The 22,179-nt window shown below is 42.8% G+C and overlaps 2 protein-coding genes across 6 annotated transcripts in view; one reads left to right on the top strand and one right to left on the bottom strand.

Moving 5' to 3' along the window:
* Window positions 1-21,311, top strand: Gemin6 (gem nuclear organelle associated protein 6). Of its 5 annotated transcripts, XR_003711098.1 has the most exons (5): window positions 1-190; window positions 1,139-1,282; window positions 4,332-4,764; window positions 15,120-15,172; window positions 21,043-21,311. XR_003711098.1 is itself a non-coding variant. In XM_028765122.1 (3 exons), the coding sequence occupies exons 2-3, from the start codon at window positions 1,158-1,160 to the stop codon at window positions 4,705-4,707; spliced, it is 501 nt and encodes a 166-aa protein (XP_028620955.1). In that variant the 5' UTR covers window positions 1-190; window positions 1,139-1,157; the 3' UTR covers window positions 4,708-5,046. The 5 variants fall into 5 exon arrangements, 3 of the variants coding, with proteins under 3 accessions (XP_028620955.1, XP_028620956.1, XP_028620957.1); XR_003711099.1 differs by lacking the exon at window positions 15,120-15,172 and having other exon boundaries at window positions 21,043-21,055; XM_028765122.1 differs by lacking the exons at window positions 15,120-15,172; window positions 21,043-21,311 and having other exon boundaries at window positions 4,332-5,046.
* Dhx57 (DExH-box helicase 57) overlaps window positions 17,706-22,179 on the bottom strand; it is a 51,568-nt gene continuing 47,094 nt past the window's right edge. The window contains exons 23-24 of the mRNA XM_028765125.1: window positions 21,089-21,289; window positions 17,706-18,351 (exon numbers count right to left, since the gene is read on the bottom strand). Coding sequence (XP_028620958.1) covers window positions 18,208-18,351; window positions 21,089-21,289 — 345 coding nt within the window. The 3' untranslated portion in view covers window positions 17,706-18,207. The remainder of the gene's footprint in view (window positions 18,352-21,088; window positions 21,290-22,179) is intronic.

Here is a 22,179-nt window from a genome sequence, read left to right as displayed (position 1 = left end):
CCGACTCAAGACGGCTTGGTAGCGCGTGAGCAATACTTTAAGGTAGTTAGGCGTCTCTGCAGCGTTTCCCTGGATTGCTCACAGCTCTGGGTGTGGCAGCCTCAGGGCAGGAGTCCTCGAGCTCTAGAACTTCGCTGGCGCGTTCTCAGCGAAAATTGGCGCAAACCCCGCGGAGAATCATCTGGAAAGAGTAGGTGGGAATCCGAGAACTCCGCAGCAGTTATGTCTATAAGGGGTTTAGGGCGAAATCCTTTTATCTGAGGAAAGCGGAGCCGAAGAGTTTGAGTATCATCTATGGGCCAGAGTTCAAAGCCAGGTTGAAAGCGGTATCCAGAATTGGGAGCCGAGGGTGGAAATAGACATGCCACAGCAGTTTCAGAATTGCACCTGCGGCCATTCGCTATTACCATAGCTCAATCTGAATTATAAATAACCCCCTCCCGGATGTAGTAAACAAAACATTCTCAAGAATTCTCCAGACATAGTATCAGTTTCTTATACTCCAAATGGGCTTTTTGCTTCTTGTTCCTTTTGAGGCCTGAGACGGCACACTATGTTACCAGGCTGGTCTCAGTGGTACTAGTAGGTAGGACTGTAGGTGTGAGTAAGACTGGCTTAATGTATCAGTGCTTACTTGCATTAAGAAACTTGTTAATTTCAGGCAAATTACAGACTTTTCGCTGAATGGCGATTAGGGGTTAATGTCGGGAGCCAAACCCAGGAAACTACCTGCTGTACTACTCAGGAAGTTACCTGCTGTTCTAGAAAGCCTAGTCAGTGCAAGGTTAAGAAAGGACGTTCACAGGTCTCTGGCCCCAGGAACGTAAAGAACGTCTGGCATTTCCTGGGAGCTGGTTATTACAGTGGGATGGTCTAGGGCAATAAGCATTCAATAGTGGAATAGCCGTAAGCAATGACCCTCACCCAAACTTCCTGGTTTGCTGTGTCTTTATAACCTGCACCCGAAATTAAAGTTTCAGAGCTTGATCAGAACCTCAGACTTGCTCTCATTCCTTGTGTCTCTTGTCCCTTCATTCTTTCGCCCCCTTCCCTAGGGTCTCTGCAGGCCGGGGCAGGTTAAGACATTTGCTTGTGTGGAATATACATAGTGATTAACCCAAATTGGTAATGGTTCTAGATCTAGCCAGCTGGTAACCATGAGCGAATGGATGAAGAAAAGCCCCCTAGAATGGGAAGATTACGTTTATAAAGAAGTAAGAGTGATAGCCAGTGAGAAGGAGTATAAAGGATGGCTTCTAACTACAGACCCAGTCTCCGCCAAGTGAGTATACTTTCCTGAAATGACAACCGTATGTACTGGCCTGGATAGCCAAGATAAGAAGGCAGACCAATGAAAGGCTGGTTATTCACACATAAGAATTGCTCTTGAGCCTCACTGCTGTTTTTACTGTGGAACACTATAGCAAACCAGACACAGTTATAGGAATAGGAAATAGAAATTCTCCCCTCTTCAATTATTCTTTCAGAGGGTCTCCTGTAGCCCAGGCTGACCTGTCTGACTATATATTCAAAGTTGGCATTAAGCTTCTGGTTCATCGGCCGGGCAGTGGTGGCGCATGCCTTTAATCCCAGCACTTGGGAGGCAGAGGCAGGCAGATTTCTGAGTTCGAGGCCAGCCTGATGTACAGAGTGAGTTCCAGGACAGCCCAGGCTATAAAGAGAAACCCTGTCTTGAAAAACCAAAAACCAAAAAAAAAGCTTCTGGTTCATCTGCTTCTTCCTGAATGCTAGGACACCACACGCAACTTTTTTTTTTTTTTTTAATTAAATAAGTCTCATAGAACTCAGACTGGCCTCAAGTTCATTCTGTAGCTAAGGATAAACACCTACTCCTGCTCCTTCTATCTCCACCATATCCAATTGTGAGAACTTGTCTCAGACAGTAAGAAAAGGGCTAAAGATACATAGATGTCAAGGGGAGACAATGCCCACACTGTTTATTGGCAAATTCTATACTTTATTGAAGTACTAAGCATTTGTAATCTTACTACATTTTTATAGCACTATGGAAGATTATGTAATAGCCCCTCTCCCAGTCTCTGCACTTAGCTTGAAATGGCCTCAGACTCACGATCCTCCTACCTTAGCCTCATAGGCACTGTGATGACAGGCATGAGCCATCACACCATGCTGAAGCTTGTATAATTTTGATATCAAAAGTTGAAGACTGGATTTAAAAAAGAAAGCTATTAAACTAATTCCATTTATGATTACAAATACTCAGATCTTCAATAAAATACATAGTTTCCTACAAGTAGACCTTATTTTCAAAATCCAAAAAAGAATTTCACTTCTGCGCTACTCTTCTCAAAAGCCTAATAATTCTTGGCCTGTTTATGAGAAAGCTCCACATGAACCAAAAGTTAAGACATTCTACCTAACACCTCACTACTACTTTTCAAAACTCTCAAGATTGTAGGAAGTAGGATCTTGGTTGAATCCTAGAACAGAAAAAAGGCCGTCAGTGGGAAACTCATAAAGCTAAATAAATAACATCTGTGGCTTGGTTAATGCGAACTCTTAGTTTGGACAAAAATACCATCAGTATGTGCGATGTTAACTTTCGGGGAAGCGTAGTGATGGGTGGGTACTCTGTAGTGACTATAACTGTCCTATTAGAAATCATCCACATTTAAGACAGATGGCAAGTGATATGAAAGGAGCGGGGGCCAAGCTTTTAATCCCAGCATGCAGGAGGCAGAGGCAGGACTATCTCTGTCCTTTTAGACTATCCTGGTCTACATATGGAGTTTCAAGCCAGGCAGAGCTACACAGTGTCTCAAAAGAAGGAAAGAAAGAAAACCAAAATGGTAGGGTTCTCACCAAGTTGCCCAGACAGGCCTTGAGTTTGTGATCCTCCTGCTTCAGCCTTAAGACTTGCTGGGATTACAGCCTTTGCCGCTAAGCCTGTCATGGAAGTTTTCCAAATTTCAGAAAAAATTGCCATAAGATTGTTCACAGTATTTTTAAATGGTGCTGCTATATTCCTAGTATTGTGTCCCTTCTATCTTGCCTGAGGTTTGTGAGTTTTGTTTCTTTTTTTTCTCAAAGAACAACCTTGGGCTGAGTGTTGTAACAGACACCTTTAGTCCCACTACTCGGGATGTAGAGGCAGGTGGATCTCTGTGAGTTTTAGGCCAGCCTGGTTTACAGAATGAGTTTCACGACAGCCAGAGCTATACAGAGAAACCCTGTCTTGAAAAACAACAAAAAAAAAGAACAGCCGGGCGGTGGTGGCGCACGCCTTTAATCCCAGCATTTGGGAGGCAGAGGCAGGCGGATTTCTGAGTTCGAGGCCAGCCTGGTCTACAGAGTGAGTTCCAGGACAGCCAGGACTACACAGAGAAACCCTGTCTCGAAAAACAAAAACAAAAAAAAAAAAAAAAAAAAAGAACAGCTTTGGGTTTGATGATCTTCTGAATTTTACTTTTTTTTTAAGTTTTAATTTTTTAATTTCTTTACTTTTGTGTTTTGTTGTTTTCTTTGGTCTACTTTGGTGTATTTAGCTTTAAAGTTTATTTTTTAATTGGCTTATGTGTATGTGGTATATGCACTTGTTTATTTTTTTAACTGGTTTATGTCTGTGTGGTATATCACATGTATATGTGCATATCCATGCGAGGTATGTCCAGTTAAGCATGCACATATATGCATGAAGCCTGAGACCGATGTCAGGCGGCTTCCTTAGTCACTCTCCACCTTGTATAATGAAGCAGGGTTTCTCACTTGAACCCAGAGCTTGCCAGTATGCCTAGTCTAACCAGCCACCTTGCTCTAAGGATCTTCTGTCTGCTTTCTACATCCTGGAATTCCAAGTGGCCTGCTACTCCAAACGTGATAGGGATCGAGGTTCACTCTTTAATACAGTGCTTTGTTGAGCTCTTTTGAAGCCCTGTTTTTGTTTTTTAATCCTACAATTAAATATATACTTTGTCTTATATGTATTTAAGGCATTTATGACTTTTTTGTTTTTAATCTTTGGAGCTGGAGAGCAAACCCAGTTCCATGCTAAGCATGCACTCTATCATTGAACTACATTTCAACCCCAGCGCGTCTGCTCTTGAGGCACTACGTTAGCTGTGTCCTATAATGCTTAGCTAGGCAAAATGGTAGATGTTTAGGATCTCAGTGAATGCTTGTGGAACAAATAAAAGCATTTGGTGATGAGATGACTAGTCTTCCCGAGGGATAGTTGTTCCCTCTTGTTGAAGGGACCAGAGTTGTTGATGATGCTCTTATTCCGTTTCTTCTTCCTAGTTCTTAAGATTTTTCTTTTACAAATCTGCTCTGAACTTACTTTGTCTTTAAAGCATTGTCCTCGTGAACTTCCTTGAAGATGGCAGACTGTCTGTGACTGGAATTATGGGACATTCTGTGCAGACTGTGGAAACTGTGAGTGCAGGGGACCACAGAGTGAGAGAGAAGCTGATGCATTTATTCACATCTGGAGATTGTGAAGGATACAGCCCTGAGGATCTGGAAAGGAAGAAGACTAGTATAAAGAAATGGCTTGAGAAGAACCACATCCCTGTCACTGAGCAGGGAGATGCACAAAGGACTCTCTGTGTGGCTGGGGTTCTGACTATAGACCCACCATATGCTCCAGAAAATTGCAGCAGCTCTAATGAGATCATTCTGTCCCGAATTCAGGATCTTATTCAAGGACATCTTTCAGCTTCCCAGTGAGAGGCCAAGCACTATGCACACGCTGACTTCACTGGTTTTGTATTAAATTCTTCAAATGTAAGTTGATTCTATTACAAGACTTCACATGAGGGTTATATGCGTGTGTGCATATTTCCAGGTCTGTTCAGGTCAGATCAGATGAGCAGATCACGAATGCTGGGTCTTTGGGATGTGAGGACACAAGAGCGGCAGTCCTTGCACTGAAGACAGCACAGGGAAGTCAGAGTTGGAAGGAGCTTTTCTTGTGTGTGATTTAAGATAAGTTACCCTTTTTGTGAGACAAGAATGTGTTTTGAATGGGTGTAACAATGTGAAATAAATTTATAAATTTCAATATAAGATATTAGAGTAAAATCAGTCTCAGGTTCTTTGGACTAATCATATTTCTGTTCTTTTGTTTTGTTTTTGTTGTTTTTTTTTTCGAGACAGGGTCTCTCTGTATAGTTCTGGCTGTCCTGGAACTCACTCTGTAGACCAGGCTGGCCTTGAACTCAGAAATCCGCCTGCCTCTGCCTCCCAAGTGCTGGGACTAAAGGCGTGCGACACCACTGCCCAGCTCATATTTCTGTTCTTAAAATGTTGGTAATCTGGGTGGTGGTGGTGCAGTCCTTTAATCCCAGCACTTGGGAGGTAGAGGCAGGCAAATCTCTGAGTTTAAAGCCAACATTGTCTACAGAGCAAGTTCCAGAACAGCCAAAGCAACACAGAGAAACCCTGTCTTGAAAAAAAAAAACAAAACAAAAACAACAAAAGAAGTTGGTCTTTGAGGTTGACTCAACAACAGCTTTTCAATTTGAGTAAACTGTAGTTTGGCTTTGGCTTCTGCACCCCTCGGTTCTTGTGATGGGAACTTCTAACTCTAAGAGATGAGACTTAGGACTGGACAGATGACTCAGCAGTTAGGAGTGCTGGCTGTTGTTCCAAAGGACCTAGGTTCAATTCCCAGCACCCACATGATAGCTCACAACTGTCTGTAACTTCAGTTCCAGGCCATCTGATATGGTCCTACAGACATGCATGCAGGAAAAACACCAATGCACACAAAATAAAAACAAATCATTAATTAAAAGAGAGAGGCTGATAGAGACAAGACATGGGGGGTCTTTAGGTCATTGAAGGTATGCCCTAAGGAAGTGTTATGAACAGATATCATAACCATGGCAACTCTTATAAAGGAAGATGTTTAATTGAGACTGGCTTATAGTTTCAGAGGTTTAGTCCATTATGGTCATATTGGGAAACATGACTGTAACAGACATGACACTGGAGAAGGAGCTGAGAGTTCTACATCTTGATCTACAGGCAGCAAGGGGAGACGTTTGCCACACTGAGCATAATGTGAACATAGAACATGGGAGCCCGATCTCCCAGTGACATATTTCCTTCAATAAGGTGTCACCTGCTCCAGCAAGGCCACACCTACTAATGCCACTCCTAGACTTTTAAACACATGAGTCTATGGGAACCATTTCTATTCAGACCGCCACAGGAAAGATTTCCTGTTTGATAGTGTAAGCTCTTATACTACTATGATGTATATTTTAGGAAAGAAAAAGCTTTTTGTGAACATGCTCCAGCCCTGACCAAAATGGTACTTACTGTTCTATGTAGGACCGTGATAGGATGGCTGGTTTTGGTAGAAGCGCTGGCTGCAAATAGCCCAGAGACCCAACAGGTGTCCATTGCCTGTGAAGGACAGGCATTTATTCTGCTGTGCTCCCAGAATCCAGGCTCCTGACCCGTGTTGTGATCTCCATTTGATCTGCACCTTGTGGTCACGTTTGGCTAGAGAGGGCGTGACTACAGGCTTCAGCCTCGAGAGATTTCCATATTCATGAGTTACCTAGAGGGTGGGGCCATAGCTAAATTAAGTTATTTCTTTTCCCAGCCCCTCTTCTTTTTCCCCTCCCTATTTAAGCCAGCCACCCCCTGGCTTAAACTGGGGGGTGCAGACCATCTATCACATGCCATGAACAATAAAACTCTTGGAACCCACGGACTTCTCGTATTATTGGGGCCTGCTGTTGCCAAAGCTTCCAGCCCTTGGAACCCCCTTGGACTTTCTCGAGTTGTTGGGACCCGCCTTTGTGGAAAGCCCCCTGGACTTCTGCCGCGCACCTCTCATGGTTCTATACATACGGCATCGAGTTAACAGTTTCTCTTCATGAATAGCCTGTTTCAGGAAGTTAGTTCATTTTAGTGACTCAAAGTTGACTAAAAATAGAGTATATTAAAGTTGAAGATTTTAGCTGTTGGTAAATTTATTTATTTATTTATTTTAATTTTTTTTGAGACAGGATCTCATTATGTAGCTTAGGCTATCCTGGAGCTCAGGCTGGTCTTACCAAGACCCACCTACTTCTGCTTCCTGAGTGCTGGGATTTAAAGGCATGCACCACCATGCCCTCCTTTGCTTGAGGGGGAAAAAAGATTTATTTTATATATATATATATATATATATGTATTATATATGTATATTGTCTGTGAATTTATACCATGTGTGCACATACCAAGAATGAATGTCAGTCCCACTTGCACTGGGGTTGCAGGTGGTTGTGAGCTGCTCACTGTCAATGCTGGTTCCTGAATTGGGGTCCTCTGCAAGAGCAGTACTCTTAACCACTGAACAGTCTCTCTAGCCCTGTATCTTCTTTTGCAACCAAAGCAGCTCTAGAACTCAGTGATCCTGTTGCTTCAGCCTCAAACATGTACCGTTACCCAGTCAAGAATCCATTTCTAACAGCCCTAGGTGTGCAGACTCCACCCACTCCAACAGGGTCTCTTTGTGTAGCCCGGGCTGTCCTGGAACTTGCTCTGTAGACCAGCCTGGCCTCAAACTCAGAGACCCATCTGTCTCCTGAGCACTGGGATTAAAGGCATTAGCCACTGCCATACAGTTGTGTGTGTGTGTGAGTGTGTGTGTGTGTTTGGGTGCGAGAGTGTTTGAGATAGGTGTTTACTCTATAACCCTGGCTGATTTTGACCTTCCTTTGACCTCGAAGTCCCCTGCCTCAGCCCTCTGAGTGCTGGGATTACACTTGTGGGTCACTACATTTAGCTCTCCTTCACAGCTGTAAGCACCATGATTCTAAAAGTAAAGTTCAGTGTCTAAGACTCTTTAGAAATTTAATAGGGGAAACAGAATACAAAATAGCTGACGTGCTTGTGGAAATGGTTCTGATAGGTGACACCCTTGAAAAGGAATAAGCCACATAGGAAATTAGACACAACCTCACTCAGGGCTTGGCCTTGGCTCAGGGACAGATCCTGGGGCATCAGTATTGGTAGATAGATTTGCTGTCAAGGTGTTCTGTTGGAAACATGCTGTTTCTTGGCAACTGAACCCTTTGACTGTTTAAACAATTTGCCCACAAAAAAACCCCGAATGTTGGAGAGGGGAAGTGATCCTCTCTGCCATGGAAACTGGCTGTGAAGGGAGTTTCTGCCACTGCCTCAGCTAAGATGGGCCCAGAGAGGTTATCTTACCTGTTCCCGACCCTCCCTCAGGGGCAATGGTTGGAGTTCTGCAGAGGCAGCCTTTCCCAAAGCTGGTTCTGTTTACTGTTGCTTCTGGATGGCAGCCAGGGCTGTCTTTGAATGTGGCATCAGGAATACTTTAGAAAAAAACAAGACTTGGGCTGGAGAGATGACTCAGTGGGAAGAGCACACACTGCTCTTCCTGAGGACCCGAGTTTGATTCCCAGCACCCACATCATTTGACACACAGCCAAGTGTAACTAGTTCCTGGGATATTTGATACTGGCCTGTGTAGGCACCTGGTCTAACATGCACACATCATATATACATACTATGTATATATGTATATATGTATGTATATATGTCTCACTATGTAGCTCAAGCTATGGTGGAACTCACTATGTAGACCAGGCTGGCCTCCAACTCACAGGGATCAGCTTGCCTCTGTCTCCCAAGTGCTGGGATTAAAGGCCAGCCTTTGAGATTTTTAAAAATTGCTTTAGAGGCAAAGTTTGTAGTAACTTCTTTTCCCATACAGTGTTTATCTGATTTCCTAAACATCTCTGTAGTTTCTTAGAGACATTGTACCTGAAACCAATTTTTTTTCCCCAAGTTTTTTGAATTATTGGAGCTGACGAGGCGGCTCAGCAAGTAAGGGGGCATGCTAGTAACTAAGCCTGAGAGCCTGAGTTCCACAGTGTGGAAGCAAGAGGTGGTTTCCTGCAAGCACTCCATCCCCAGTGGATACATGTAAAAGTAAAATTGTTTTTTTTTAAAGATTTATTTATTTAATTATATATGAGTACACTGTAGCTGTCTTCAGACACACCAGAAGAGGGCATCAGATCTCATTACACATGGTTGTGAGCCACCATGTGGGTGCTGGGATTTGAACTCAGGACCTCTGGAAGTGCAGTCAGTGCTCTTAACCACTGAGCCATCTCTCCAGCCCAAAAGTAAAATTGTTAATGAGAACTTAAAGCCCTCACAGTCAACTGTTAACTTCAAGAGTATCGATGGAAATGTATGATATTTGAAAGAGATTGTGGAGTGCTAGTTTGTGCTAAGGATTACTATCTAATTCATGTTTATAAGAGGAGGAATGGTCAAGCTTCAGTATGACTGCTCCATTTTATACTCCATGAGCGTCATGTGACGGCTTTAAAGTCTCCACATCCTTCCCAGCATTTGGTTTGTTGTTTTTTGTTGTTGTTTTTTTCTTTGAGCCAGTTTCTCTATGTAGCACTGGCTGGCCTCGAACTCATTCTATAGTCCTGGCTTTGAACTCAGAGCTCCGCCTGCCTCTGCCTCCAGAGTGCTGGGATTAAAGGGTGTGCCTGGCCATCCAGCAGTTGTTAAAGTACGCCCATGTAGAAGTCTTGAGGACTACAGAGCTTTGTAGTTTTCTGCGTACAAGTCTTTCTCTTTTCTTTTTTCTCTTTGTTTTGTTTTTTGTTTTGTTTCGAGACAAGGTTTCTCTGTATAGCCCGGGCTGTCCTGGAACTCACTCTGTAGACAGGCTGGCCTCGAACTCAGAAATCCACCTGCCTCTGCCTCCCAAGTGCTGGGATTAAAGGCGTGCACCACCACCCGGCTTTTTTTTTTTTTTTTTTTTTCTGCGTACAAGTCTTATTCTGGTTTTTTATTTACTTTAGTTTTTCAGATAGGCCCTTTCTCTGTTTCCCAGGGAGGCCTGGTACTTGCAATGTAGTCCAGCCTGACTTCAGACTTACAACAATCCTCCTGCCTCAGCTCCTTGAGGATCGAACCCAAGGCCTCTTGCATGCTAGACAAACCACAGTGCTCTCTATCCATAGGTCTGAGGGTGGAAAAGCAGAATTAGGAAACCTGATGCCTTTAGTTCCTTTCCTCTTCCTTCCTTCCTTCCTTCCTTCCTTCCTTCCTTCCTTCCTTCCTTTCTTTCTTTCTTTTAAAAAAAAATTGGTTATTTTATTTATTTACATTTCAAATGTTATCCCCAGTTTCTTTCCCTTCAGTTTCAATAGATAGGTATCCATTCTTGGGCTACCGAGACATTCTGTATGTGGGTAGGCTAGGTCCCAGATTGATTGTATCTGAGAAAGCGTCCTATCTGTCCTGTGCCCTTGTTTATCTCTGTGCTCTGAATGTCTAGCATGTTAACTGACCTTCCGCACCTGATTAAATAGGTTGTTTAAATGAAGTTCAAAGCACACATGGGAGGCATTTCTGCAGCCCACTGTGGGTTTCAGGATACTGCTGTGGTATACTTTGGCAAGTGTCAGTCTCTCCTTAGCCACGCTCACTGTAGGAAAAGGTGGTGTGAAGATTATGTAGAAATAATGGGGCGGCTGCAGTCTAAGTATGCTGTTGAATAGGTGAACTTCATACAGGAGGGCGCAGAAACATCTGACTACCTTTGTTCTGGGTCTAGTCTGCTAGTTTCCTTATTGTGTGAGTTCATCCCTTAGTACCCGTCATGGAGCGGCCTCCTGGTTTGTTTTGATGCCTGTCTTCCAAGGAGCACTCCACACTTTGCCATTCTTCTTGGCAATCTTATGAATAAACAACCCCTGAAACCAATGGATTTTTCCAGCAAACTTTGGGAGAGAAGAGTTACTGAGCCTAGAAATTAAACTTTCACTTTAGGTTTTACATATTAGCCAAAGTCTACTAGATTGGATTTTGTTCAATTAGCATGGAGATTAGATAAGGGTGTGTGTGAGTTTTACACATCGTAATGTGGGCCTAAGAGTAATACCCTTGACTTTGGCAGTGATAGTCTCAGCAATCATACACAAACCATGCCTTCACATTTTTAAAATATGTGATTTTAAAAAAAGATCAGAACTGAGAGATCATGTTTTTAAATTGTTCTCCATCTACACATGGCCTTTCCCTGTTTATACCTATCATTTCTTGGTCTTTACACTTCTATACTTAGCAACTTACTCAACTAGTACATGCTTATTATTATATTGATTTGTGCACATGCCTGTGTGTGTATGTGTGTGTGTGTAAGTCAGAGGACAAATAGTATTCTAAGATGTTTGCATTTTTAGATATGTCTATTGGTACAATTTTTATTGGAATAATAAGCTATTATACTTTATAAACGGTTCCTTATTTCTGTTTAAATAGTTTTCTTTCCCTTGGCAATACTAACATTTGGACTGGATAATGTCTTGTCTACAACCTTTGGGAATCAGTTCTTTCTTAACCATGTAGGTGCTGAGAATTAAACTCAAGTCTGCAGTCTTGCTTTATCAGCTGAGTCATCTTGCTAGCCTCCAAAATGTAGTATTTGGTATGCTTAAAACTTGATTTTAAGCATCTCAACTGGTGGTAATTTTGTCCCCTAGTTGGTTGTCATAGCTGAAAGAAAGTGCAAGGACACTCATGGCCCAGTATCCTACAAGGCATGGAATATCTCAGTAAAATGTGTCAGTCATGATCCCACTCACTCCAGCACGGGGGGCACGTGGGCACAAGCACACAAAGTAAATAAGTGGAAACATTGTAACTCCTAGATTTTGTCTAGAAGGTGTATTCAGGCATGTGCCACCATGTCTGGTGTCTAATACATCTGAAGTCCAAGGACGGAATGAAGAAAAGCTTATTCAAAGTGGAATTTCAGGTTCAAGTGAGTCATTTGGACTGCTTCAAAGCAGAAGGAAGACATGCATGGGTAATCTCTATGATGCACCTTTACTCAACGTGGAAGAAAAATGAACCACTACCATCGTTTCAGTAAAGCTAAGGAAAGAGGTAGCAGTAAGTGCGTTTCCTGTCATTTTTCTTGCCTTTTTGTTGTTGTAAAGCTGTTCACTCTTATGATAGAGTTAAGGATGGTCTAGCACTCCTGATTGTCCTGCTTTCATCTACCAAGGCTAGCCTTGCAGGACTGTATAACATGCCTGACTTAAAGAACAAACAGAAACAAACAAAACCACACGGTTTGCAGTGTTGCTTAATGAAACGTTTGTTTTATATTATTATCCCATATTTATCAATATTTTTGTAGTATTTAAACATCATTTTAAGCCCTGTTCTTCATCCCTCATTGTAGTTATAAGATTGAGCAGGTGGCTTCTCCTCCCCTCCCCCATTCAAACCCCTTCTCCTTCCTTCCTTCCTTCCTTCCTTCCTTCCTTCCTTCCTTCCTTCCTTTCTTTCTTTCTTTCTTCCTTTCTTTCTTTTTAAGATTTATTATTTAAAACAGTGTACACTGTCGCTGTCTTCAGACACACCAGAAGAGGGCATCGAATCCCATTACAGATGGCTGTGAGCCACCGTGTGGTTGCTGGGGATTGAACTCTGGAAGAGCAGTCAGTGCTCTTAACCACTGAGCCATCACTCCAGTACCCCCCCACCTCCCCCCCCCCCAAAAAAAAAAGAGTTCCACTCTCTGGTGACTAAGGGTCCACATATGTGAGCCTGTGACGGCGATAGTGCTTTGAGAATGGCTTCCATAAGCTCGTAAGTTTGAATGTTTGGTCATCAGGGAGTGAAACTTCTTGGAAAGGCTTGGGAGGTATGAGCTTGTTGGAAGGGGTGTGTCACTAAGGGTGCACTCTGAAGTTTCAAAAGTCTAAGCCAGGCCCAGTATGTCTCTCTCTTCCTGCTGCCTTCAGATCCAGATGTAGAACTTTCAGCTCCTTCCGCAGCACCATGTCTGCCTACATGCTGCCACCCCACCCACCATGATGATAATGAACTAAACCTTTGAAACCAAGCCCCAATTAAATGCTTTCTTTTATAAGGGTAAAGAGTTGCCATGGTCACGGTGTCTCTTCTCAGCAATTGAACAGTGACTAGGGATGAGCCACTCTAATCAAACCACTGCAAGTACAGTGTCTGTCTTACTGGGGGATAGTTTAGAAGTAGCAAGAAGTTCCACCACCTAGTGACTCATCATGGCTGTTATCCACACTGTGGTGTTACATCTATAATACTAAGAGGGCTTGGAGAGATGGGGCAGGAGGTAAAGTACTTGCCACAGAAGCATAGGGACCTGAGTTTGAATCCCCAGCACCCATGTAAAAAGCCAAGCTTGTGCATATGTCACCTCAGTGCTGGGTGGGGAGGAGATAGGTAGGTAGATCTGAGCTTGATGGCAAGCCAGTATAGACAACTTAAGTTCCAGGTTCAGTGTGAGAACCTGTCTTCAGAAATAGGGTAGAGAGCAATAGAGAATCCTGATGTTGACCTCTGCCCCGCATGCCTGGCCCCCACCAACGTCCATACCTGCCTGGACCACATAGTGAGACCATGTCTAAAAAACGAAACAAAGTCAGGGCCAGGAATACATCACAGTGGTAGAGTCCTTGCCTAGCATGGGCAAAGACTTGGATTCAGATCCCAGCCCTGCAAAACAAACAAAACCCAATTTCCCCAACCCAGAGGTGGGAGGAGACCAAAAGATATGGAAGAAGTCTACCACCCTGGAACAGTCTGAAGCTATTACTGTGACTAGAACATTCTCTCGTCTGTTTCCATCTGGGCACTCTGCCCTCTGAGCACTCAAGTACTCATTGACACAGGCTCATGGTCAAGATGCTAGCACTCAAGTCTGAGGCTTACCCTAGGCATGGGGTCCAGGAGATGTGAGATCTAACTTCTGAAAACAATAGCTACTTTTGTATTTTATTAATTGGCTAAATTTTGTAAGTAGTTTCTGCCTTGAATATGGAGAAAAATACACTCCAAGATTTATGATTAATTTCAGTATGATTTAAGAGGAAAAAGCAGCATCTACCTGAGGGGTTCAGGTAACAGCCGTGTGATGGAGCTGTTATTTATGGGTGACACAAGATAACCCCAGAGGGTCCCCTTTATATCTAGAAATTAAGAGAATATATCACAGCATAGTCCCTACAGACCCAGCCTGAGGAAAATCATACCCTTGATCCCAGTGCCACTCTTTTCCCTACTCCCCTGTCCCTCTTTGTGTGTGTGTGTGTGTGTGCATGTGTGTGTGGCTATGTACACGTGCCTGCTAGGAATAGACCTTCAGTGTCTTCTTTGGTTGCTCTTCACCTTAACAAATTTTATATTATATTTATTTATTTATTTATTTACTATTTAGCATCTGTGCACCACAGCTTGTGTGTGAAAGTTGGAGGACGGGTTCTTCCACTTGGAGACTGGAGGTCAAACGTCAGGCATGGTAACAATCGCTTTACCCACTGAGCTATCTTGCCAGCCTCCCCCTTGTTTTTTGAGACAGTCTTTCACTGAACCTGGAGCTCACCAGTTTGGCTAAGCTGGCTTGGCAGCAAGTTCCAGGGGTCTTCCTCTCCAGCAGCCACCCTCAGCACCCAGCCCTGAGAGAGACACACACTAGCCTGCCACTGTACCTGCTTTTTCTGTGGTGAGCTCAGGTCAGTGCATCAAGCGCTTCACTGACAGCTCCCTCCCCAGCCTCTCAACCATGTATGTTTTTGTGTTTTAATTTTACAAAGTACTTTGCAAAATCTTATTTTCTGACATTTTAGGAACATGTTTAAAAGGAGCTGACATTTTCCGCATGACTCAGATCTACATGCTGTACTTAGACATATTATTCAAATTAAACCACTCAGTTATAGAAAGAAAGCATAGAGATTAAAATCTGTTACTTGTCAGGGAGCAAGTTGAAATAGATAAGGAACTCAAGGAGGAAAGCAAATTCAGTCTCTTTAGTGTAAGACTTGTTACCTCCGTTCTCATTCTTCTCCTCAATAAAAAACAAAACAAAACACCTAAGTAGGGCTGGAGAGATGACTCAATGGTTGAAAGCACCAGCTGCTCTTCCAGAAGTCCTGAGTTCAATTCCCAGCAACCACATGGTGGCTCACAACCATCTACAATGTGATCTGATGCCTTCTGGCATGAGGTGTACATGCAGATAAAGTACTTATATACATAAAATAAATAAATCTTTAAAAATTCTAATTAATATGCATTCTATATAGGATGGATGGAACTCAAGAAGTGTTATCATGTGATGACTCCATCTGTCAGAATGGTAAGCTGTTCTTGTTTACTTAGACTATCTCAGACCAAATACAAAGTGTCCCTGCAAACTAATTATAAAGTACTCTATTTCTCTAGCTAGATTGCAGGAAACATATTTAAAGGAGCCATTTATCAGTCTCTCTGTAAACTTACATTAAGTGCTGGTCATCGAGCTTAGAAATCTAATTTAAGACAGGCAGTGGTGGCGCATGCCTTTAATCCCAGCACTTGGGAGGCAGAAGCAGGCAGATTTCTGAGTTCGAGGCCAGCCTGGTCTACAGAGTGAGTTCCAGGACAGCCAGGGCTACACAGAGAAACCCTGTCTCAAAAAACCAAAAAAAAAAAAAAAAAAAAAAGAAAGAAAGAAAGAAATCTAATTTTACTTCAAAATACAATACTACATTCTGATATTTTAACTGCAAACAAGTAATCATTTCATAATTCCATTGTGAATTTTTTTTTTTTTTTTACTTCTGATTGTTTTTTTTAAGACAGGGTTTTTTCTCTGTAGCTTTGGCTGTCTGGAACTCACTCTGTAGACCACACTGCCTTTGAACTCAGAGATCTGTACCTTTGCCTCCTGAGTGCTGGGATTAAAGGCATGTGCCATCACCTGGCTTTTACTTTTTACTTCATAATTTGATGAGTTTTAAAGAACTAGCTCTATAGGTGGTTTTCGAAATTTTCTATTTAATTCTGTGTATGTACACATGTGCCACCTATGGAGGTCAGAAGACAGTCTGTAGGGTCAATTCTGGCTTTCCATCACGTGGGCCTTGGGAATTGAACTCATATTGTCAGGCTTGGCCACAAGGGTCTTTACCCACTGACTGATCTTGTCAGCCTGGGGTGGGGTTTTTCTTTTCTTTTTGAAAAAGTTTTATTTTGCATGTATAAGTGTTTTGTGTGCATGTATGTCTGTGTACTGTGTGCCTCAGAGGTCAGAAGAGGTGCCAGGTCCCCTTGAAACTGCTATGTGTAGAACCAGCTAGAAGTAGAACCCTATTGCAAGGGCTGCCATTGCTTTTAACCACTGAGCCATGGCTCAGGCCCAGGGTTTCTTCTTACTTAATGCTTTAAGTGAAGGTTTTCCAACTATTTGCACATTCAGACCCAGCTACAGCATGATAGAATTTATGGATATGTGTGCTGGAAGTGGTCAGTCCAAGGTCTGGCTTCTAGAGCAGAAAGAAATTCTAGTGCTCTTGGTAGGAGGATTTGTTGTGACTACCTCCTAGCTGGACCAAACCTGTGTTAAAGTGGTCTACTTTGACAGACAGTTCTCACCAAGTTTAAAATTGTCAACACCCCCATCCCCCCACCCAGAAATCTGGGCTGGAGAGACAGCTCAATTAAAAGTGTATAGTTCGCCTTTAATCCTAGCACTTGGGAGGCAGAGGCAGGCGGATTTCTGAGTTCAAGGCCAGCCTGGTCTACCCAGTGAGTTCCAGGACAGCCAGGGCTACACAGAGAAACCCTGTCTCGAAAAACAAAAACAAACAAACAAAAAAAACCAAACAACAATAACAACAACAAAAAAGTGTATACTTTGGGACAGGCAGTGGTGGTTCATACCTTTAAACCCAGCACTCAGGAAGCAGAGGCACATGATTCTCTGAGAAGATCTAGCCTTGTCTACAAATCGAGTTCTAGGAAAGCCAGGAACACAGAGAAGCCATGTCTTGAAAAACAAAGACAAAACACACAGAATACCAACCAGTTTTGCCAAAGACCCAAGTTCGGTTCCCAGTGTAATCACGGTAACTCCAGCTCCAGGGATCCGGTGGTTTCGGCCTCTGAGGGCATCTGCACTTTTATGTATCTCCTCCCATAAACATAACGGAAATAGTAAAACTAGATCTTTAAACATTTATTTGGGGGCTGGAGAGATGGCTCAGCAGCACTGACTGTTCTTCCAGGTCCTGAGTTCAATTCCCAGCAACACATGGCGGCTCACAGCCATGTGTAATGGGACCCAATGCCCTCTTCCAGTGTGTCTGAAGTCAGTGACGGTGTACTTACATTCAATCAATCAGTCAATCAATCAATCAATCAATCAATCAATTTTTTTTAAAAAAGTTATTTGGAGCAATAATACAGTTGGTTCTCTGTTTCTTTTAAGGGGTTTAGGTTTATCCATTCTGTAATGAGCCTAGAGTTCCTAAAACCTTACCTAAACTAATACATCCTTCACTGAGGTGTCTGGTGTGTGGGGAGGCCGGAGTTATAGGAAGTTGTGAGCCATGAGACACAGGTAACTCAACTCAGGTCATCTGGAGGAGCAGCAAGTGCTCTAACTGCTGAGTCGCCCCCACCCGGAGCACAGATTCTTAAATGTACCAGCAGAGTGAAACCCTGAGGGTTGTTCTCCTTTTAATAGGGGTATTGTGGAGGAGACCAGCTTGCATTGTAGTACCCTCAGAACTAATTAACTTACTAATTTCTCTCTTTTGAAGACAGGATTTTACTTTTATTTTTCTTTTTAAAACCCTAATCTTTTACAAATAAAAATAAAAATCCCCAACAAATCACATTACTCCACACCAGGTCTAAAATGAGAGTTTTATTTTTTTTACTCACATGATTTCTTTCTTCCTCTCATTTGAGTTCTCTCAGGTAAGCCTTTATTATGATGGGGAAAGCCAAACCAAACATTTCTCCTCATGCTCAGTAAAAAACAAGAGAAAAGAATCATCGATTAAGTGTAGACAATGCATAATAAAAAATAGGAGGAAAAGAATACATACATTAAGACAGAATTGTATTAAACATTCAGTTTTGAGTTATGAGGTGAATTGCATTCAGTTCTGTACAGTCACAAAAAGACAAGTTGGGTTTTAGACTGTCCTACCACTGACACTCCAAATTGTGCTGGGAGTGTCCCCACATCTTCAGAAACACCAGTATGGAGACTGTCCCTTGGGTTGTGGGGCCTGGGCTCTGCGCTCCAGGGGCAGCCCCAGGTCAGTCTTCCGTGGGAGGTAGGAGTGCTCCTGTGCCTTGCATGGGAACCGAGGGGAAGAACAGGCAGCCCAGGCCCAGTCTTCACTGTGTGGTGATAAGCTTCACAATCATGCTGATAATCCGGGACCCTCTAGGACAGGTACACAGGTCCATGCTTGGGTTTTTAATTTTATCCTGGAGGAGCTGGTCAAGCTCACAGCGCAGTTCCTTCACCAGTTCGGCCACCTGCCACGGGAACTCAGCATTAGTGGTGGGAGGTCTCCATAGCAAGGCACCCCACTATGACTGTCATGGCTTAAGACCTCTGACAGGATTTTACAACACAGTTTCTTTCTTTTCTTTTCTTTTTTTTTTTGGTTTTTCGAGACAGGGTTTCTCTGTGTAGCCCTGACTGTCCTGGAACTCACTCTGTAGACCAGGCTGACCTCAAACTCAGAAATCCGCCTGCCTCTGCCTCCCAAGTGCTGGAATTAAAGGCGTGTGCCACCACTGCCCGGCCTACAACACAGTTTCATTCTAACATACTACTGAGGCCAATTATAAATATATCCATTTAGTGCTTATCTCTATCACGTCTATTTATTATTTATTTAGAGATAAGCTCTTGCTATTCAGTCAGGCTAGTCTGAAACTTCTATCTTCTTGCCTCAGCCTGTGAGTGCTGGAATCACAGCATGTATTGCCAGGTCTCATTATTTTAAGGAGTGTATTATTTAAGTATTTTTAAGTATTTAAGTATTTTCCACAGTATAGCTTGCTGACTGTGTTTGTCTGTGTGTGTGTGTGTTTGCATGTGCCCATACATGGACATGTGCGTGGGAATGTGAATTCAGGCCCTCATGCTCCTACAGAAAGGGCTTTACTGATGTCACCTCTCCAGCCTTGTTGGGCTTTTGAGACAGTCTCACACTGTAGCCCAGACTGGCCTCGAACTCACAGACAGCTTCCCAGCCCCTGTGCCTGCGTGCTGGGATTCCAGGAGTCCAGGTGTAAGTGGAAGCTTTTATTTATTTATTTATTTATTTATTTATTTATTTATTTTAATGTTTGTTAATTTCCTTATTTTACTTTTGAATGAATTGGTGTTTTGTCTGCATATACATCTGTGTGCAGGTGTTGGTTCCCTGGAACTGGAGTTATAGACAGTTGTGAGCTGCCATAGTGGTGGTGGGAACTGAACTCTGGTCCTCTGGAAGAAAAGCCAGTTCTCTTAACCACTGAGCTATTGCTCCAGCCCCAGTGAGAGCTTTTAAAAAACCGTATATTTGCATGTTTTGTTTTATTTGGTATATTTGTGTGTGCATTTGGGCCACAACATGCACGTGAGAGTCAGACAACCTGAGGAAGTTAGTTTTCTCCTCCTACCAAGTAGGTTTGAGCTTGAACTCTGTCAGGATTAGCAGCAAGCATCTCCCTGCTAAGCCATCTCACCAGTCCGTATTCAGGTTTTTGTTTTTAGCTTTCAAGACAAGATCTTACAGAGCTCAGGCTGCCCTCATACTTGCTGTGTAGCCGAAGCTGGGCAAGAACTTCTGATTCATCCTATCCTGGGATTATATGATGCAAAGGTTTTTTTTTTTTTTTAAGTTGGGTTTCACTATGTATCCTAGGATAGCCACAAATTCAAAGTGAACCACCCACCTCAACCTGCAAGTGTTAGATGCTAAGCATATGCCACTACCACACATTAAGAGGGAAGCTTTGATGAAGCCTCTAGGCATGAGGATTTCTCTTCTTTCAGGATGTCATGTTGTACAGTTGTGAAGCCAGGATCTCTGGCAGCCATCTTGCTCACACAAGGAGAGCTAGCCTTTATCATCCAGCTGCTGCACCAAACCAGCCTTGCCTGGCCCCTTGGCTTAGGACCGCTACTGGCCACACGTGGTTATTTAATGAACATATGAAATGTCCCTGGTTCAAACTGAGATGTGCTAAAGAGTGTAAATGCACACTGGACTTTAAAGAATTTTTGTTTGTTTGTTTTTTTGAGACAGGGTTTCTCTGTGTAGCCCTGGCTGTCCTAGAACTCACTCTGTAGACCAGGCCAGCCTCGAACTCAGAAATCTACCTGCCTCTGCCTCCCAAGTGCTGGGATTAAAGGTGTGTGCCACCACCGCCCGGCCTTTAAAGACTTAATATACAAAGAGAAGTAAAATAACTCAGTAGCTTTTTATATTGATTACATATTGAAACTAAAACATGCTGGGTATATTAGGTTAAATAAAATGTATTAGGGGGTTATTTTTTGTTTGTTTGTTTTAAGTACCAGGGATTATATCTAAAGCCTTATGTTGCATGAGCTACCTCTGAAGTATATTTTCATTTTTTTTAAAAGATAAGGTCTTACTAAATTGCCCAAGACTAGGAAGTCTTAAGTATTTGTAGTCTTAAGTATGTGGCTTGAGTGATCCTCTTGCCTTAGTTTCCTGGGTGGCTGGGACTACTGATATATATAGTTCGTTTCTTATTTATTTATTTATTTATTTATTGCTTTATTTTTGTGGTTCTGGAGATTAAACCCAAGGCCTACCAATGAGGTATAATCTGATCACTCTTTTTCTTTCATGATAACGGTAAGATCAGGGTGATTTTTATTGACTTATTTTGCATAGCTGTGTCTCACTAAGGAGGGTCCAGTACCCTCTCTTTGTAGAGTCTACTGTTTGTTTTTATTATTGAAGCAAGGTTTTGCTGTGTAACTCTGGTTGTCCTCAAACTCACAGGGATCATCTCGCCTCAGCCGTCAATCTACTTGAGTCTCTGACTCAACCCTGTGTATCAGTTCTAACCATCCCAGGTGTCCCTACCCTGCCACTATTATTAGGCCCTTCTCTGCTTCATGTTGGTTTCATGCTTCCTGCCCAGTAGTTCTGTTATTCTTGGTCCTGAAAGAATGTTGTTCATTTCATATTCCAGAGCTCTTCACGACCCAAGCCTTTAAACAGATCAGCTGCTCCTTTACCTGATGGGAAGCGGCCACAAACCGGATCCAGCCGTCATCCAAGGAGACAACGAATGCCCCTCTCTGAAGCTGCACATTCACTTGACCTCCCCCGAACAAGACTAGGGGGTACACAGACACCATGCTGCAGTCCCGGATAAACACCCGGCTAGTTTTGATTTTCTCATGGTACAACAGGTAGGGGCTGTCGAAGTGTCTGACCTGTAACACAAAACCTCAGATGACAAGGAGGCTGAGGGCCACATAAGGGGATCCCCACCCATCCCATGGACTTCAGAGCTGCCCCTCCATTAAGGACTCGCAGTAACTTTTCCTCTGTTGTTGCTTGCTGTTGTCATGTGTGACTTCCTAGTACCCATTAGACATCTAAAGCATCTAACGATTTGCAAACCTCTCCTTGGTAGGACTAGGGATGTAGCCCAGTGACAGAACATTTGCATAACATACACAAGGCTCCAGGTTCAACCCCTAATACCACAGAAAACAAATCAGCAACAATTAAAAAAACCCTTTTGGTGGTGTTCAAAAAAAGTTCTCAGAGGTACCTTTTTAAACTATTTACTTGTGTGAGCGGACACATGCTCGTTCGTATTCATGTGCCACTGCATGCATAGAAAGGTCAGAGGACCACTGACAGGATCCAGTTCTCTTCTCTACTGGAGTCCCAGGGACAGACCTCAGGCTTCATGATTTGATATCAAACTGCTTATCTGCTGAGCCATTTCAGTAGCACCCACATTTTTAAATGAACACTAAAGTAACATTGTACATATTTATGGGTCTCTTGTGATGTTATGATACATACATACATACATGATATAATGCTTTAAAATAATTTGTCTGGATTTATCCACTTCATGTGTGTTTTGCCTGCATATATTTGTGTTTATAGAGTCAGAATAAGGCATCGGGTCTCTTGGATTCAGAGCTTTGGACAGTGTGAACCATCATGTAGCTGTTGAGAATTGAATCTGGGTCCTCTGCAAGCTAATACCTAAAAGAAGTCTTGGTTCTTTTTCTTACAGCTCCTCATTTCAGAAAATGGAAGCCCGCTTGTTCAAGCCCCCATGTGTGAAAGCTTAGTTGCTCTA

Source organism: Grammomys surdaster, unplaced genomic scaffold (genome assembly GCF_004785775.1).
Source record: "Grammomys surdaster isolate TR1022 unplaced genomic scaffold, NIH_TR_1.0 149, whole genome shotgun sequence".
NCBI classification, from domain to species: Eukaryota; Metazoa; Chordata; class Mammalia; order Rodentia; family Muridae; genus Grammomys; species Grammomys surdaster.
The sequence above is the reverse complement of the archived record's forward strand: the minus strand, read 5'-3'. Positions and strand labels throughout refer to the sequence as shown.